Raw genomic sequence first — 18,995 nt, forward strand, 5'->3', positions numbered from 1 at the left:
AATTATTTGTACGAAAAGACGACGGAAATTGCTAAGAAGTAACAATAACACGTAAAAATGTAGTTTTTTAAATTTCTGGGTCATATTTGGGGCGCTCCCGGGAGGTTGGGGGTAGGTTGGAAATACAAGTTACGAGTATGGTTTTATTTCGTATACAGTCCTCTTAAATTCCTAAAAAACTTGACATATTTTGATGAAACTTTGAAAACTGAGTTTAATTTTTCAAAAGTTCGAAAGTTCCCCATGTTAATTAAACGGGATTTTCAAGTGCCCAGTGGCACTTATTAATATTCGAATTTCAAGAAAAAGAAAATTCAGGATTTTCATTTCTGGAAGTTGAAACATTTGGAGCCGGGTGTGTCTTGCCCTGTAGCTCGAAAAGTATTTTTTTTGTCCACCAAAATATACAGCTTTAAAGTATACATTTTACAGCGCTTTTATGAAGTTGTGACTTGCACAAAACTATTCATCTGCTTAGAATTGTTGGTTGAATTACCAAAATGTTGGATTTTAAGCTCCAAATAAAACGAACAGAAAACATCAATATATTTCAAATTATGTTTTATACTTGTTCCAATTGTATAACCACACCTTTTCTCGCTTTTTTGAAATAATTAATGATTTGACCAATTACAGCTATTTTAAGTGACCCTGCACAAGGTATTGAGAAAATGGCATTCAGCGCATTTTACTGACACTAATTTATTTTGCAGTTTATGAAACGAGGAGTAATTTTCTGAAAAAATTTGCACTAAGTATGATTATTTTTTTTAGGGCGGTATCCTCTTACAAAAATGTTTAAAAATTTTTTTATATTATTAATATAGTGTTAAAAAAAGTTTGCTTATTAAAAACAGATTTTATTTCTCTTACATTAGAATTTGCTCAAGTCAACAAAAATTAATTTTAATTAAAATTTTTCTGATCTTTTTTTCAATTATTTTACTTTATGCGTGGATATGGAAAGAGCGCAGTAATCATCTTATCAGTATACAGCAAACAATCACAGGCCGTGCTACGTACTATTTCTGTCTGTTGTAGGGCTATGTAAAGCTTGGTCATCCTCAGTATAAATAGCTGTACTCTTGTTCCCAATTTAGCAGTCACGTTTTGGAAATCCTTCAATAGGAAAAATGAAGATTGATACCGGACCACTAATCCTGGCGATCGCCATTTTTCTGCCCAATTGGGTTGGTAAGTGCAATAATTGATGGATCTTCACACACACACAAACAAACAAACACACACACAAACACAATAAATACTGCTAATAATGTGATACACAAAAAAATTTTCTTAAATTTATAATTTAACAGAGTTTTATATAATTACCGAAATGTCTTAAGTTGAATGAAATGATTTTTCAATTTGTGTATATTGCAAATTTTTTACTTAACAACAAACCTGATTCCAAATCAAAATTTCAGGCCTATTAAGGCCTTTCATAATTCCCAATAAAACCTAATTTAGCCCTATTCAGAACTTTCTATGACATTCTGATACTCATATTTGCAAGTCTTTTATTAGGCCTTCGAATTCTCTGTAAAGTTTAGAAATTTGAATAAAAACTCTTCATGTACTCTATAACCCTCCACGCTCTCTTTTCGCTCTCTTAGAGCCTATGTTATTATTTTAAATTTACATCTTATTTCATTTTAATTATTTAATATTTATACTTCACAGTAAAAATACTTATAGATAATAATTTAGACGAATGAGAATTTGTTGATGTTAATAATATAATTTCTGGAAAATACTATCGATAATTATTTTCGCTTCTTCTCAATGGTCGAATTAAAAAATCCCAATATTTTAAATCCGAGAATAATTTCAATTGTTTAGAGAAAATCAATTTCATCATTGCGATCGGGGAAACGAGAAACGCACGATGGAAAATTAATCAAGGTTCTTTTCACAACACACATCACCATTATGTTTTCCCTCAAATTTAAGGAAGAAGATGGAGCATTAAATACGGTTGCAAAATGAATTTTTTAAATTCATTTATGACTGAGATATTTTTACTATGCATTCAGGAGAAATGAAAATGACGAAGCGTTTCTAAAAATAATAATTTTATTTAGAATAATATTTTTCCTATACTCTACTACGTGTCTTGTGATAAATATTCGAGCATAAATGAAAACAGTTTTTTAGTTTTTATATCATCCTTATATATAAATGTGAATTAGGCTATATATTATCTTAGTAACCGTCTAAACCATGGAACTCATTAAAACCAAATTTTCCAAAGCGCCATAAATTATTCTTGAACATTTTTAAAGCTATTGTGAAAGATTTTTCTAGAATTGAAACAAAAATCCTTTTTTGGATTTTTTTTCATGTTCAACGCATTACCTACTACTCATAACCTACTAATACCAAATTTTCCCTAAATTCTTTCTAAATATTACTTTAAGCTATTTATAATGGGTTTTAGATCATTAAAAAAATTACAGTTTTTTTAGATGTTTTCCTCGGTTTTCGTTGTTTGCATTTTTTACTCCTTTGAACCTATTGAGACTGAATTTCCCAAAGTCTCATAACTTTTTCTTGGGCATTATTTTATGCTATTTAAAATGGATTTGCGAGAATTAAAAAAACTTGTAAGCGAGTTTTGTTGTTTTCATTTTGTAGAACTTTTTTCTGAAGTTGTTTGTGAGAACTAAGTAGAAAATTAAATTATTTTCGTTTGAAGAATTCAATTTCTTGAATCACATCCCAGGCAACGGAGGGTACATTTCTGATACTAATATATACGTTCTGAATTTAAATAATGAATCAAATATAACATCTATGAAATTATTAGCATAGATGAGATACGAAGCTTCAGAAAATAACACAAATCCTATAAACAATTATACCTGCAAAATAAGACTTTTAAAATCTGAAACTGGTTATTATTTTAACCAGTTTTAGTTACGCAATTTATGTATTACCAAATAATAAGAGTAAATGGCAATTATCAAAACATTGTTTTCATCTTTCAGTAAACATTTGAATTAAATTCGGGATGAATCGAAATACGTGTACTGGCGTTCAGCTTACGAAATTAATATACGAAATCTTTTAGTTAATTTTGTTAATGTTTCAAAGCAAATGTATAAAAAGATGTTCAGATTCAAACAGTATATACTTTAATGGAGTTTTTTAAAAACAATAATAGATGTATTAGCAAAATTTCCATTTTTCACTTAGTCAGTAACCTGAATGTGCATTAAATATATAGTAAAAATCTACTCTCACATTTAAAAAAATTTTTTTAAGTGTGGTGAAAAAAAGTTTAAAATCGATTAAGAGTTGTTGGTTCTCGGGTGTTTTATATCAACTTTTGACGGTTCGCTCCACTTCGTGGGGCTGTAGCTAACGGTAGATATTATAAATGACGCCCATGATTGTTGACTTTTATACTAAGTTTGTACATCAACTTGCTCGTTTGATTGGAAAATAGTGGGGAAATGTAAATTATTTTGTTTATATACGTCTCATAAAGAGTAATGATGATATTTCTGTTTTGGTGCAAACAGATAAGAAATTCTTGGGCAAACATTAAGAATTAACAATAGCAATGTATATATTTCCGGAAGCAAGTGGCTATAACTGAGTTTTTCTCCAGACTTTACTTTGATTGATAAGAAAAGATTCATTTACTGTTTCAAATGTCTCAAGTAATATTTGTTCGATACACTTTACACTCCAAAATTATTCTATTGTATCTTTCCTTATTTCACAATTTTCGTATTATTGAAATCAACCAATATTTTAGCGATAACAATGTTCAGTGACAATATGAGCTTGATCCCGTGTAGAAAATTATCGGGGCAGACTTGGGTGAAGATAGGGCATCAATTACGTAGTTTTTATTTTTAGTTTTTAAGCCACGTAACCAACTTCGTTAGGGTCTGTAATTTTTACCCCCCCCCCCATTTATCTAACGTAATTTTTCCGAAGAAATTTTGTCCGTGAATTTATTTAGGCAGTGGATACTCTGCCGATACTGGCCAAAAAGTTTTATGTCCGTACATGGATACATAACATTATTGTACATTCTTACATTATTTATGTGACCAGCCAAAGGGGCGCCTTCCCGCCCAGAGGATGTTGGAAAAGATCAGGAATTTGAGCAACATTATTTATTGGAACATTCACAGTGGTGTCTTCTCGCCCCCGAGGGATGTTGAAAAGGGTTCGACGTTTGACCAACATTATTTATCTGACCAGTGACAGGGTTGCCTTTCCGTCCCCACGAGATGTAGGAAACGGGTAGGAGTTTGGCCAAAATTATTTATGTGACCAGTTAAAGGGGAGCCATCCCGCCTCTATGGGATGTTGGAAAGGGTTAGAGGTTTGACGAACAGTATTAACGTGACCAGTCTAAAGGATGTCTTCCGCCACCACGGGATATTGGAAAACGGTAGGATTTTTCCCAACATCATTTCTGTGACCAGTCTAAAAGGATGTCCTCCCATCAACATGGGATTTTGGAAAGGGGTAGGATTTTGATCAATTATTCATGTAACCATTCAAAATGGTTCCTGGCTGCCCCCACGGGATGTTTGGAAAGGTTAAAAGTTTGACAAAAATTATTTATTTTACATGTCAAAGGGTGGACTTCCGCTCGCACGAAATTTTGGAAAGGGAAAGGGGTAGGGGTTTGACAAAAATTATTCAAGTAGACAGTCACAGAGATGCCATCTTGCCCCCATGGGATTTTGAAAAGGGTTAGAGGTTTAACCAAAATTATTTCTGTGACCAATCTAAAAGGTGTCTTTCGCCACCACGGGATGTTGGAAAGGGGAAGGGGTCTGATAAAAATCATTAATGTGGCCATTCAAAGTGGCGCCTTCCTGTCCACAAGGGACGTTTGAAAAATTCAAAAATTTGATAAAAATCATTTATTTGAACAGACAAAGGGTTGCCTTCCGCTCCCACGAGATGTTGTAAATGGGTAGGATTTTGACCTTAATTATTTCTTTGACTATGCAAAGCTGTGCCTTTCCGCCCGATGAGATGTTGGATAGGGTTAGGGATTCGAGCAACATTATTTATTTGACCAGTTAAAGGGGTACCTTCCCGCCTCCACGGGATTTTGAAAAGGGTTAAAAGTTTTAAAAAATTATTTATATGACCAGTAAAGGATGTGCCTTCCCTTTCTAACGGATGTTCGAAAGGGCTAAAAGTTTGACCAACATTATTTATATGATCTTTTAAAAAGGTGCTTCACACCCCCACGGGATGTTTGAAAGGGTTTGGGATTTCAGCGACCTTATTTATTTAAGCAGACAAAGAGGTGCCTTTCGAATCCTACGGGAAGTTAGAAAGGGTTAGAGGTTTGACCAACATAATTGAAATGTTACCAACATTATTTCTGTGAACAGACAAAAAGGTGCATTCTCGCTCTTAGGGGATGTTGGAAACGGGTAGGAGTTTGACCTTATTTATTTCTCTTACTATTCAAAGCCATGCCTTCCCTGCCCCAAACGATTTTGGAATGGGTAAGGGGTTAGAGCAACATTATTTAATTGATTATTCACAGAGATGTCTTCTCGCCCCCGAGAGATTTTGGAAAGGGGTAGGGGCTTGACAAAAATTATTGTCACCACTAAAAAGGCTGCCTTTCAACCCCAATAGAATGTTCAGAAGGATTAAAAGTTTTACAAACATTATTTATGTGACTAGTTAAAGGGGAGTCTTCCACCCCACGAAATGTTGTAAAGGGGTAGGGTTTTGCCCAACATTTTTTATGTGACCAGTCATATTATGTCCTCCCACCCACGCGATGTTGGATAGGAGTAGGAGTTTGACTATCATTATTTATGTTAACATTCAGAGGAGTTTCTTTTTGCCCCGATGAGACGTTGTTAAGTGGTATGTGTTCATCTACATTATTTCTATGACCAGTCAAGGGGTTGGCTTCCTAGCCCTACGGGATTTTGGAAAGGATTAGTTGCTTGAAGAACTATTTATGTGACTAGTCACAGAGATTCCTTCCCATTCCCACGGTATGTTAAAAACGGAAAGAAGATTGACCAAAATTATTTCTGTGACCAGCCAAAGGGGTGCCTTCCCGCCTCAAAGAACGTTGGAAAGGGTTAGGAGATTGACCATCATTATTTATTGTTGGAAAGGGGTAGGAGATTGACCAAAATTATGTCGGTCACCAGTGAAAGGATTGCCTTTCCGCCTACACAAGATTTTGGAAAGGGGCACGCGTTCACCCTAAAAAAGTATCTCTTAAATCACATGATCTTTCTCTAAGATAACTGACAGTCCCTTTGATATGCTAAACATATGTTTTTCTACCGGGAACGTCAGACAAAATTTTTCCCAGCACCGGCCATCTGTCCACTCCTATTTGTTTAGGATTCATTAAAAAAATACAAAGACGATTTAGGGAGAGCAAGTTTGGTGAAATCTTAATCTTTCTTATAATTTAACGGAAAAGTGGAACTGTCAAACAAGTAGCGTCGAATTTCAAACTGAAAAAGATGAACTCACAACCAAAAATGTAATAGTTAATATATAAAACAATTAAAAGTTTCATTTTAACTAAAAGAAAAATTATAACAACTAAAAGAGACGAATTTTCAATAGTATACTTGAATCCTTAATAAAAAAAGATTTTTGAGTCAATGAAGATTTTCTACCAAAAAAGTAGAATTTTCAAAAAATTACATACATTTTTAAGCAAATAGTTGAATTCTTAAACTAAAGAAAATAAAATTTCAACTTGAAATAAAATGTTTATATTTTCACTAAGATGAATTAATTTTCAATTTAAAAAAAAATGAATTTTCTACGGAACAATACAATTATTTACCACACATCAAATAGTGGAACTTTCACTTAAGAAATGAGCTTTTTACTCATAGAAGGGTAGTTTGAATAAATTAGTTCAATATTCAATTAAAATAGATCAATTTTCTACCAAAATTATTAATTTTTAAGCAGACAAAGAAATTTTCGAGAAAGTCGTTTTTATCAACAAACGAGTTCAATTTCCCACCCAAAAAGAAGAATTTTCAGCAAACCATATAATGTTTATTATTTCAACAAAAAAAGCATTTAATTCTTAATAAAAATCAATTAAATTTGAGCAAAAAATAACAATTTTAAACAAATTACTTGCATTCTCACCCAAATAAGCTAAATAAGATTTATTTTTAACTACACAGTTGCAGTCTTTACCAGAAAATTGATTTTCTACTAAAAAGACAATTTTTCAACAAAAACCGTATGAAGTCTTAAGTAAATAAATATTTTTCTTCAACTTTCCACCGAGAAGATCAATTAAAAAGTGCTTCTAAATTGCCAGGGTATTGAAAAATAGTCAAGTTATGAATTTGCTTATAACATTTTTTGTAGAATAAACACATATTATTAGTAAATCAAGTAACATAATTGAAAAAATTTTCCAAGTTATTTAATACGAATTTTCTAGCATTACGGAATTTTCTGTAGGACTCAACCCTTTTTCAGCTCATTTAGAGCTATGATTACAACCAATTCCGTTATATGAGTCAATGCTTATTTCAAATGGATTCCGTAAAAAATCAGCCAGTTAAAAATGAACGAAAATCTGTAATTATGTATCAAACTTTTAAAAACAATCAACAATAATAATAACATGTTATTTTTTCACATGTCATTAATAAATTTTTTATAATATTAATAATTAATTTTGATTTTTTTCAAACGAAAAAATGCAAACTTCTGGATATTTTTTATAAGGATACTCTCCCCCACTATGATTATAGAAAAATGTTGAGATATCGGCCCTCACAAATCTGTTTGAAAACTTTAACCAGTCAAATTTTTGTAATGAAATAGTTCAGCAAGTTTTAGAACCAAACCTTCTTCAGTATTTTCAGCTTATTACTAAATATATTATATACTTGAGCAAACTTTTCATCAGGCGCATTAAAACACTTTTGCAAAATGATTAAATATTTATTTTTTCATTCTTTAGTTTTTAGCAAATTTTAAAGGCCACAGTAAAAAATATTTTATTCATGAAATACAAAGGCAATTACAATTAATACAATGAAATACAAATTTTAATTTATTCATAAAAATTCCAATGACCTGCGAAATTTTGTAAGTATTCAAATTTTCGAAAAAAATATAATTTAAAATAAAAATTTCCCAGGATTCGTAATGGTCCGAAAAATCGTGAAAAATAGTTATAATTTGAAAAAATTGTTGAAAATATGTTAAAAGTAATATTTAATGATAAAACGCATTTATTTTTACCATTTTATGTTACAAAATGGACCCTAAATGCCCTCGAATGACATACATAAAAAGCCAGAAAATTGTTTAAGAATACGGGAACCGTTATCGTAGAAGTTTTAAAAAAAAAATAATTTTCGATGTTAAAAGAAAACATTTTAAATAATATCACCAAAGAACTGCTATTCTTTATACTATTACTATGACAAATTTACAAAATTATACATGAATTTATACTTTTTACAAGAAAATACAATTATTGTAAAGTATATTCTATTTTTTTGCGAAAATAATTTTTCCCTAGTGTACTGTTCTTTGAAGTGGTACAAATAAATACGGTGGGTAATCAAACTTTTAAACATAACACATTTAAATCCTACACGCAATAATGCAAAATAATTGAAAAGCAATGCTTTTTAAACTGTTTTGCATTACTCCATGCAGAGTTTTGATCTACAGAATCAAACGATGCAATGTATAGGTTTCAAAATTTAATATATTATTTTCAGAATATTTTTTGTAATAATAGGGTCACTGTAACCAGGCGAAAATAATTTTCAACGAAGGTGACCTTTAGAGACTTTGATTTTTTTTCAATTTTTCCAAAAATCAGGGCTTTTTTTCTCATGGAAAGGAATAATTTATGGGTATACTTCATTAATTTCTAAAAATCCACATCCTATTTGAACATCAGGTTGAAAAATATTAAGCAATACATAATAAATATACATTCACTTTGAAAAATATTGAATAACAATTCAAATTTATCTAAATTACTGACGCAGAAATATTTTCAATATAAACGCGCAACCGTCACGAATCTCCTTTTTTTTACAGAATCAGCCTCAGATGATAATGAAAAACTTCCACAAGGAGGTAGAATAATTCCTTACAGGTTTTCATCAGGTAATACAAATTTTCCTGCACCAACAACCACCTATTAGGCCAACAAAAGCCTACTGTATTTACGAAATTATATAGAAATTTTAGTTTTTTCGAGAAAATACAATTTTCACCGACACATTATTGTACTTTACTTTACCGTAAGGTAAGTGTGCTAGTCATCGGCAGCTTAAGGCGAATTTAAGATTTCAAATGCTTAAATAACTATATTAAACATATTTGAAGCTTACGAAATGGGTTTTATCGAATAAAGCCTACCTTTAGAGATGTAAATTACTTACTACTTGTAACATATCCTATTAGAATAAATATTATAAGAAGTTCGAAGTTATGAATACGAGAATGCATAGGTTAACAGCAGGTAAGAAACCTGGCTGCTTCAGTTATCAGTACTTCGATGTGTGAGTGATTGGCAATAGCTTTTAAAAAAAAAATATTTTTTCTGAGAAAAAAGAACACAGCAGCTTACTACATGTAACATACTGCCAATCTGCCGACAACCCATGCATTGACGAAGACTGGCACATTTACCTTATATTGTTTTTTCTTTTTTCAACAATAAATTTCTGATAGCGTAACGTTCGGTTGTTTCAAAACGAAATAGTTAAGAGGAAGATGCCTTTATTTCATAACAACTTTTTCTCAGAATTTTAAAATATAAATTTTTCAACTTTAAATGTTAACACTTTTAATGTTAATACAAAATAATTGAAAAGCAATGCTTTTTTCAAACTGTTTTGCGTTATTCTGTATAGATTTTTAATGTGCAGAATCAAAAAATGTAAGAGTTTTTTAATGTAAATTACTATTTTTTGTAGCTGTAAATAATTAAAATAGGATCACTATAAACAGGAAAAAATTATTTTGAAAAAAATTAATTTTGAGGGACTTTGATTTTTTAAATTTTGACACAAACTGGGGCTTAGTATTTCCTCATTAAAAGGAATAATCTACAAGTGTACCAAATTAATTTCTTTAAAGCAACCTAAAATATAAATATGTATTCGTTTGCAAAATATTAAAGATTACCTCCAATTTGTCAAAATTAATAAGGCAGCTATTTTCATAATGTATATGCACAAACTTTAAAAACCTCCATTTTTTGCAGGATCAAGCTCAAGTAATACCGGACATCAAAATGAATTAACACCAGGTTCTTACCGATTTCCTCAAGGTAATAAAAATGTTCCGGTACCTACAAGTGAAATTAAAATTTCGATCTGAAAAAAGGAATCACAGCATATGTCACTGGAAAAAATGATCTAGCTGTTCCAGCTAGACGTTTAGCCGGATTTCGTCTTCTAAGAAAATATAGCTGTGCTACATAATGTCTAACTGTTTTAGCTAATTTTTTCATCTGGAAATTATCTGGATTAATTACCTGGATAATTCCTAGATGGCAATATTAGCTAAAATGGCTAGACATTTGCGCAATACAGTTAGAAATTTGGGCAACAAAGCTATATTTTCTTAGAAGACGAAATCCAGCTAAACGTTCAGCTGGGGCAGATAAAACATTTTTTTCAGTGGTTGGGCCCGTATCTGCATGTACGGCAACAGGCCAACAAGCAGCTGTCAGGCCACCACAAATTTCACACAATTAATAAGATTATATAATAATTTACACTCTTTACAAGAAAATGCTATGTTTTCAGTAGTGTACTTTCTTGTACCGTATATTGTATTTTTATGGAAAACTAAATTTCCACTGGGGTAGTGGTACGGGAAATAGTGCAAATGAGTACGTCATAATCAGAACAATTTCCTCTTGTGTCAAAATTGTGTGTTTCGGTACAAATAATTTCCTCTTCAATTGAAGGTTGAGAATATTTTCATTTGTCTAAAGAAAAATCTTGTTGCAGCAAACATTATACATTTTCGACAAACTTTATCTAATCTTGCAGTCAAATATTTTTATTTGTATAAGTAAGATGTTTAGTTGATTCAAAACAAAACAGGCAACAGGACGAGGCTTTTATTTTAAGACTTTTTTTCTCAAAATGCTAAAATATAAGTTTTTCAACTTTAAATTTTTGAAATTCTACACGCAATAATGCAAAATAATTTAAAACATATGTTTTTTTTTTTAATTTTGACAAAAATCAGGGGCTATTATTTTCTCCTTAAGAGAAATAATTTAAAACTATACTAAATTAATTTTTTAAAACAACCTAATATATAGATATATATTTGATTAACGAATATCAAATAATGAACAAAGTATTTAAAAATTATTAATGCAGATATTTTCTACATTTATATGCACAATCGTAACAAATCTTAATTTTTTACAGAAGTAAGCTCAAGTAATTCCAGACATTCAATTGGATTTCCACAAGGAACTAGAATAATTAATTACACGTTTCCTCCAGGTAATAAAAGTGTAATAAAAAAGTTTATTCGTTAAAAATTCGTTTTTTGGTTGGAAAATTAATTTTTTTCCGGGTAAAACTCCAACTTTTTTGGTTAAAATATCAATCATCATACTTTTTTATGCTTATTCATCTTTCTATTTCAAGAATTGAACTATTTTGTTCAAAATTTAAGTATTTTCTAAAAACTTCCCTTTGATGGTATAAAAGTCAAGTAAATAAATTTTAAAATTTGTATTTTAAATATTGTTTCCTTCTACTTATAAAATATCATATATCAGAAATATTGCAAGATTGAAATTCTGATTATTGAATTTCAATGGTTCGAGGAAATGACAAATTGGTCAGAGAATAATCAAGGAATTTCGAAAATAAAGTTTTCATTCTTGACTATAAAAATTGGTTATTAATTGATTTGAAGTTTTATATCTTATTATTTTTTTAAATTATAAATTATGTACAATAAAAGGGGGCGTATATATTTGAAAAAATCGATTTTTCTACTTCAAATGTTCAAATCTGTGCACGAATTAATGTAAAACAATGACAAAAGAATGCTTCTATTTTTACTATTTTTCATTATTTCGTTTAGAGATCCGGGTAGATATGTAGGTTTATCAAAGTTAATCGTATTATCTTCTGCAGATTTTTGCGGTGGAAATATAGTAAATGCAAGTGGAAAATGAAATAGGAAACAGCGATGTTGAACCAAGTTCAACCTGAGCGACTTTAAGGTTCCATCAAAATTTTCAAAACAAATCAAGGGTTATTTTCCTAATAAAGCGAATATTTCATAGATATGTTACATTAGTCTTAATAAAGAAACTTATTACATACATCAATTTCTTCTTACAGAACGTGTGCCAATAAAGGTTGTGAAAGACTGGGAAGGATTAGATTATGGAATACATGTTGGTGGCAGACCTGGATATTATGGAATGGTTTATCCTTATGGAACATATAATGTTATATCTGGTAATTTGAAAAATAACATATAATCTATAAAAAATATTAGAGAAGTCTGTCAAAACCTCTAGTTTTTCTTTTCTACTTTTGGAGCATTTCAACGTAGAAAGCTGTCCCCCCCCTCCCACCCTCAAGCCTAGATTCCAATAATAATTTTTAGTTTCTCAAGTAAAAGGTAAATTAAACCTTTTAATTCCCCATCCCCACCCGAAAAAAAAAGCTTTTTCAGCGTTCGCCCATGAGGTATTATATTAAATGGGGTTTTACGCGAAATTTAACTGCGTAGGACAACTTTAGTAGACTTGCAATGTAGTACCTACATTTGAGTAGTTATTAGTTAATTAATTCTTAATTTAAAAGAATAATTATCATTACATATATTCTTCTTGCATCATTAGGTTCACCCCCAGAATATAGTATTACGATAGTTCAGCCTCAAAATGGTCAACAAATATTTCGTGCAGGAAAACATGCAGCAACAGTCCAAGGAACTACAATGTATGAAGTACATCCAAATGGTGCCTTTGGTAATTTACAAACCAAAACCTAATCTATAATTGATAATGTACAATTAACGATGTAGTGAAATATATTTTTCGTACTGCATGCATGAAATGTTCACTTTTCGAGGCATGTATAATGTGCGGAAAGTGACTAATTCTGAAACCGTGAGAAAAAGCAGTTATGAAAAGAATTTTTTTAGCTGCCACGTTTGCGCGCTCTGAGCAAGATTACTGCATTATATGGTGACACTTGACAGACTTATTATGATTAATGGATAGTGTTTAGACCCACTTGGAGTGATAAATTACTAAGAATTTCCGAGAATTTTGGGAATTCTTGGATACTTGAAATTTATGATTATTTATAAAGTTACCTAAAATTTTAATAATTTCTCGCAATTTCTAATATTTAAAAATGGGAAAAATTTTCAGTTTTATTTTTAATTTCACAATTCTTATAAATTACCATAATATTTGTCTTCACTGTTTTTCATAACGAAAATTCCCTGCGTTTGCTACGAAAAATATTGTGTGCAACACGTGCCTCACTTAAAAATGGTAAAATTTATTATTTCATGAGTCGACTATTTAATAACTAATTTTATAAACAAATTTGCTAATTTAGTTGAAAAGGACGGGCAGAAAGTGAGATTCTGGCCTGAAAGCAAAGATATACTGTCAAATGATGGTGTGCATCGCTACGCAGCTTATGAGAATGGGTTTCGCCTGTATAATGAAGGACAAAGGACTTTAATTCGTCAGAGGCAAGGTAAATTAAAAACAAACATTTTATCTAAAACTTATGTCCAACTTTTTCCTAATTAGATATATTTTTCGGTTCAATAAAATGTTCTTCCTTGGTAAATTAAGTATCAAAGTAAAAAATATTATATAGTACATATTAAATATTTTCCACATTTTTCTCGAAAACCATTGATATTAGAATATGCTTATAAATAAAAATATTTCTTTTTTAAATATCTTCTGTCTGGAAAAAAAAGTATTTTCTTTCAAAGAAATGATAATTTTTTCGGATAATTCTAAAAGACCAACAATCAATTCCAACTTTTTCTGATCTGTTAAAACATAATAAGTGGTTTAATTAATTCGGACTGATATACAATTTTTAGGGTGCAGCACAGTGGGCTGGGAGACCCTAAAAGTGACAAAAATTTAACACTTTTTGGATTTATATAGAACTTGGTAGAAGGGAATTTTTGAGGTCATTTACATCTAATTTGATATCAAAATTCTTAAATTTTAAATATCTTGGTCAAATGTCAAAGGGGAAATATGTCAGAAAGTAGCAGAAAACCTGAAAGTAAACATCGTACTGAACCTAAAAACACCAACTAATATTAGTTATCAGCTGTAACTTCGAGGAACTTTTGATTCAAAAAGTGTATATTGCTGTGAATTCCTTAAATTCATGAGTACAAATTGAAGGAATTCAAAATCAAGTTGTTATTGTTTGGCTTTCTTTTCTATGCCGTATTAATTTATGACCATCCTGATAAGCAATATAGAAAGAAAAGGACTAGGTGAGATATATTATGAAATTCAGTGAATAGTTTCTTCAACTCATCTATATTTTGAAAATAAGTCTCCCGTTAATATCTTTACGGATAGTTTTCAGCCACTTTTGTTGGTATCCCAGCCCACTGTGTGCAGTGAAAAAATTACAGCTTATGTTTCCCATCGCTGATGTACCTTTACCTACTTAGTAATTTTAAACCAAGATTTGCGTTAGTGAATCGCCACCAAGTAAAAAAATGCAAAATGTTTTCTCGAAAGAAGGCTAGTATAATTTCTTGTAATTAGACACATATGCAAACTTCGATTTCACAAAAACTGTCTTGATTATACTGGTGAATTTTTACGTGGCGGAATTTTCTGCATCTTGGATGTTTTTAGTTCAAGTGATAAACTTAAAATTTTTCTTACTCAGGACAACTAAGACTAGAGTGATGAGAAAGCTGCTGCATGTGAACAGTGGAGGAAAAGTAAAACAAAAAAGCTATGTATACTAATATAATTAATAAATAAATGTAGCACAAAATTCTGTTTTTTCTATGAATTTATTGAAGTTACCTACATCTGTGGATTCCAAACTTATTTAATGAATTAGGAACAAACTAAGCGTCTAATTTAATACTATAAATATATTTAAATTCTCCTCCGAAATATCTAGGTGCGCCTTTCTTTAGAGACATTTTTTTATTAATTTAATCATTTGTTAATAATTTTAAACTTTGCAAAGCATGGTCAATAAAGTATCCATTTAAAAATCGAAAACAGCGTTGCATTTTTGTAAGCATCTAAGAGGTCGTTTATTTTTTATTTTTAACAATGTTTTAAACCATTTTTCTACCTCATTTAATGTTAACTTACGTTTGCTTGGCGTGATTGAATTTGAAAATTTTCAAATTAATTTTAAACAATCTAAGCGTTCGACCTAAAAGCGCAAAACACCTTTGGAGTATATAAATATTTTAAGTATAAATGCTAGAAATGATCTCATACCCAAATTTTTTGAAACTATACATTTTTTTATCTTCAGCTGATGAAATGTGTCAAATAAAAAAATGTCTTTAGACATTTTGTTTAATTATATTTTTTCCTTTATAATACTGCAACTAGTGCAAACCAGTAAGAAGAGTTTTTTCACCGCCTTAAATACAAAAACCAACATTTTCAAAGCAAAAAGAAAATGTGATTAAAGATTATGAAGGGATATTATCAAGGGATTATGAAGGTGAACTGGATCTTGCAATTAAAAAAAAGAAAATAAAAATGAAGTTTTTTTCTAAAACGGCTTCAGCGAAGATTAACTTTTATCAAACAAATAGTTTTAAGACATCCCACATATAGAATCAAGAAAAACATTTTTATCATTCATATGTTTATATTTAAGTCATTTTAACGGAAGCCTGATTATCTCTTATTTGATTATCAATGTTTGATTAGATATTTCAACCTTAAGGCTCTACGTTAATGATTTCAAAGAAAACATTACAAAAATATGTTAATGTTAATATTTAATTGCGAAAGGATTGCGATTTATTTTACACTAGACAGTTGCATAGCTTAGCCTAAAAAGATGAAATTTTTATTGCGGCAGATAAATTTTCAAACAAGAGAAAAGAATGTCAAAAAATTATGTGTATTTGCAACCAAATAAAAAGTTTCTAGACAAGAAAGGAAAAAAGCCGGAATGAAATTGTTTAACATTCATTTAAAAAATACGAATTTTTAACAGCAAAAGTAGGATGATCGAATCTTTTGAAGAATGTACCAACAATTACATTTTTCAGTTGAAAAATCAATTTTTAGCTACAAAAAAACGAAGTTCAGATTAAAATTATGAATAATGCACCAAAAAAATAAACTTCTGACCATGGGCATAAATTTTCAACCTAAAAAGATAAATTTTTAACAAAACATGTAGAAAACTTGGATTCAACTAACGGAGGCGAATTTTTCACAAAATACTCCAAACAATTACTAAAACAAAATAATTTCCAAACATTCGCTTATTTCAAAGAGAAAAAATTAATTACTAACTAACAAGAAAATCTTGTAATAAATTACACAAATTGTGAACCAATAAGTTAAATTTTCGACCAAATTCATCAGCTTTTGAACTGAAAATGCGAGATTTTTCACAAAAAAATTAACTTTCAGAAAGTAATTTGCGTTTCGAGAAGGGAATTGAATCTTCATCCAAAATAATGTGAGAGTCGATATTAAAAACAATACATAAAAATATAAAACAGCTTGATTTATATAAAAAAATCCATTTTTCGACAAAATGCTTGTATCTCAATTAAAACAGATTAATTTTCTAGTTTATAATATCTCACCATAAATCATTCAAATACTCTGAAAATTTATTCAAATATTCATATTGAAATTTTGGGCTGGTTTGGGTTTTCGAGCCAGAATGGGTTTTTGTATTTTCGAGCCGTATTTTACCGAGTTTTCAGACATGGCAAAGCAGTTAAGAAAATATGCTTGTCGGCACTTCCATCTTGTTATTTCTTACCATAAATAATTGAACATATATCATGAGAGAAGCTTTCCTTCAAATCACAAAATAAAATGTGTACAAGATGCTTTTCCAGCTTCCTGAGGTGTGGACATAGATATGTCTTAAAAAAATTGTTCGAGGAATTTCAAAGAACTAATTTCAGTTACCTTCGCGATATTTGAAGAGATTTTTGAATTAATCAAAGTATTTCCAAAGATTTAAAAATATTTGAAAGATTTTTTAGAATTTTAAAACCCTTAGGATATTTTAAAGGCTTCTCAAGAATTTTAAGGCAATTTAGAGGATTTGCGAATATTTGACACGATTTTTAAGAAATTTTAACGAATTTTACGGGAATTTATCAGATTTCTGAGGATTTGAAAAATTTTAACGAATTTTCAGAATCTCACAAATTTATTTTGATGAATTTTCCAGGAGCTCAAAGAAATTCATAGAGCTTCATTTCTTTCAAGGGATTTGAAGGAATATCATCAAATTACATTTACCTTCCCGGGATTTAGAGTATTGTAAAACACTTTATTAATGTGTTAAAGAATTTATTTACAAGAATTAAGTAATTTCGAAGGTTTGCAAATATTTGAAGAGATTTTGAAAAGCTTCCGCGTTTTTTTTAAATTTAAAGAATTTAAAAGGTTTTAGGGTATTTAAAAAGATTCCAAGGAATTTTCAAGAATTTAAAAAATTGAAAAGAATTTAAAAAGATTTCAAAGGATTACAAATATTTGATGCTATTTTAAACGATTCCAAGGAAGTTACAGAAGATTCCTGGAAATTTCAGAAGATTAACAAGATTTACAAATCTTTTAAAGGCTTTTTGGGAAGTTCATGAGAATCCAAGGGATATAACATTTTCGAGGATTCCAGTTATTCTGAAGGCTTCAAAGAATCACGAAGAGGTTTCACCATCACGAAGAGATTCTTCAGCATATCAAAGAACTTCGTAGAAGTTTAGTTATATCAAAAATTTTTGAGAAATATCATCCAGTTTTCTGATACGGGATTTTAATAGATTCTTTAATATTTTAATAAAAGTTAAAGGAATGTCTCTAAGAATAAGGATTTTTATACTCAGAAGATTCGTTCAAATATTTGAGAAGATTAATACATATTGTTAAAATGTAATATATTATTAGTTAGTATTAGGATCAAAATTGTGCTTTAAAATTTTTCAACTTATCTAAAGTCACAGACAACTTCTGAAAAAAGCTTAAAAGACGCAAAAATGCAAAAAAAATGTTTACAATTACATTTTTTATTAGCATTTTTCTCGTGAAAATATTCGGAAAAATTACGTGAAATCGACTGAGAGAGGTGGGGGTTCTAAGCTATTTAGTTACGAATTATTGTATCACGGATCAGGGGGGGGGGGAGTTCAAAATTGGAAAAATTTAAATTATATGTTTGAATGATTCATATTTTTCAACCTTAAACGAACAATTTGTAAATGCGGAGGCCATGTAGTCAATAAATTGACAAGTTTCACAATATTGTCTCTATTTTTTCCAACACATCGAAAAGGTTATACAATCGTGTTCTTTTATTGTTATCTTTTATATTTTCCCCGCCTCCCATTCCTTTTTTCTATATTTTTTCAAATGATACATTTTTGTGTTAAGGTTTGAATTTTAATATGAAGTAATTGCAACAAAATGTAAAATGAATAACTTTAGATCTGTTTGTTGAGTGACCACTCTGTATGATCCATCTATTTGAAAATATCAGGTCATTTACACTAGCTCCCCCCCACCTATTAATTTTTGTGTTTTCTGTAGCCCACTGAATTGCACGCCAAATGCACTCAAATGCGCCGCCAATAAAAACTTTTGCACCACAAAACTGTAAAAGTTATATCAGGTGTTACGCGGGGGGGGGGGGGGGGGGGGGGCTAGCGTCACGTTAACCGCCTTTTTGAAAAATAAAAATTTAAATCGCATGATCTTGAAGATCTCGAAATGCACTCATATGCGT

General features: G+C 30.2%; 1 protein-coding gene across 2 annotated transcripts; it reads left to right on the forward strand.

Moving 5' to 3' along the window:
• The first annotated feature begins 1,068 nt into the window (after window positions 1-1,068).
• On the forward strand, window positions 1,069-15,038 carry LOC117175081. 2 transcript variants are annotated; one of them, XM_033364623.1, is made up of 8 exons: window positions 1,069-1,194; window positions 9,070-9,138; window positions 10,244-10,309; window positions 11,430-11,507; window positions 12,363-12,482; window positions 12,872-13,000; window positions 13,602-13,745; window positions 14,925-15,038. In XM_033364623.1, exons 1-8 carry the CDS (start codon window positions 1,134-1,136, stop codon window positions 14,942-14,944), a joined length of 687 nt encoding a protein of 228 aa, XP_033220514.1. In that variant the 5' UTR covers window positions 1,069-1,133; the 3' UTR covers window positions 14,945-15,038. The 2 variants fall into 2 exon arrangements, with proteins under 2 accessions (XP_033220514.1, XP_033220515.1); XM_033364624.1 differs by having other exon boundaries at window positions 11,433-11,507.
• The last annotated feature ends 3,957 nt before the right edge of the window (window positions 15,039-18,995 follow it).

The sequence above is a fragment of the Belonocnema kinseyi genome, chromosome 6 (genome assembly GCF_010883055.1).
Source record: "Belonocnema kinseyi isolate 2016_QV_RU_SX_M_011 chromosome 6, B_treatae_v1, whole genome shotgun sequence".
NCBI classification, from domain to species: Eukaryota; Metazoa; Arthropoda; class Insecta; order Hymenoptera; family Cynipidae; genus Belonocnema; species Belonocnema kinseyi.

Excerpts from the sequence above, each read along its gene's own strand:
- LOC117175081 (XM_033364623.1), top strand. The coding sequence starts at position 1,134 with ATGAAGATTGATACCGGACCACTAATCCTGGCGATCGCCATTTTTCTG. Across the intron at positions 10,310-11,429 it reads TTCTTACCGATTTCCTCAAG|AAGTAAGCTCAAGTAATTCC; the intron begins GTAATAAAAATG and ends AATTTTTTACAG. Across the intron at positions 12,483-12,871 it reads AACATATAATGTTATATCTG|GTTCACCCCCAGAATATAGT; the intron begins GTAATTTGAAAA and ends TTGCATCATTAG.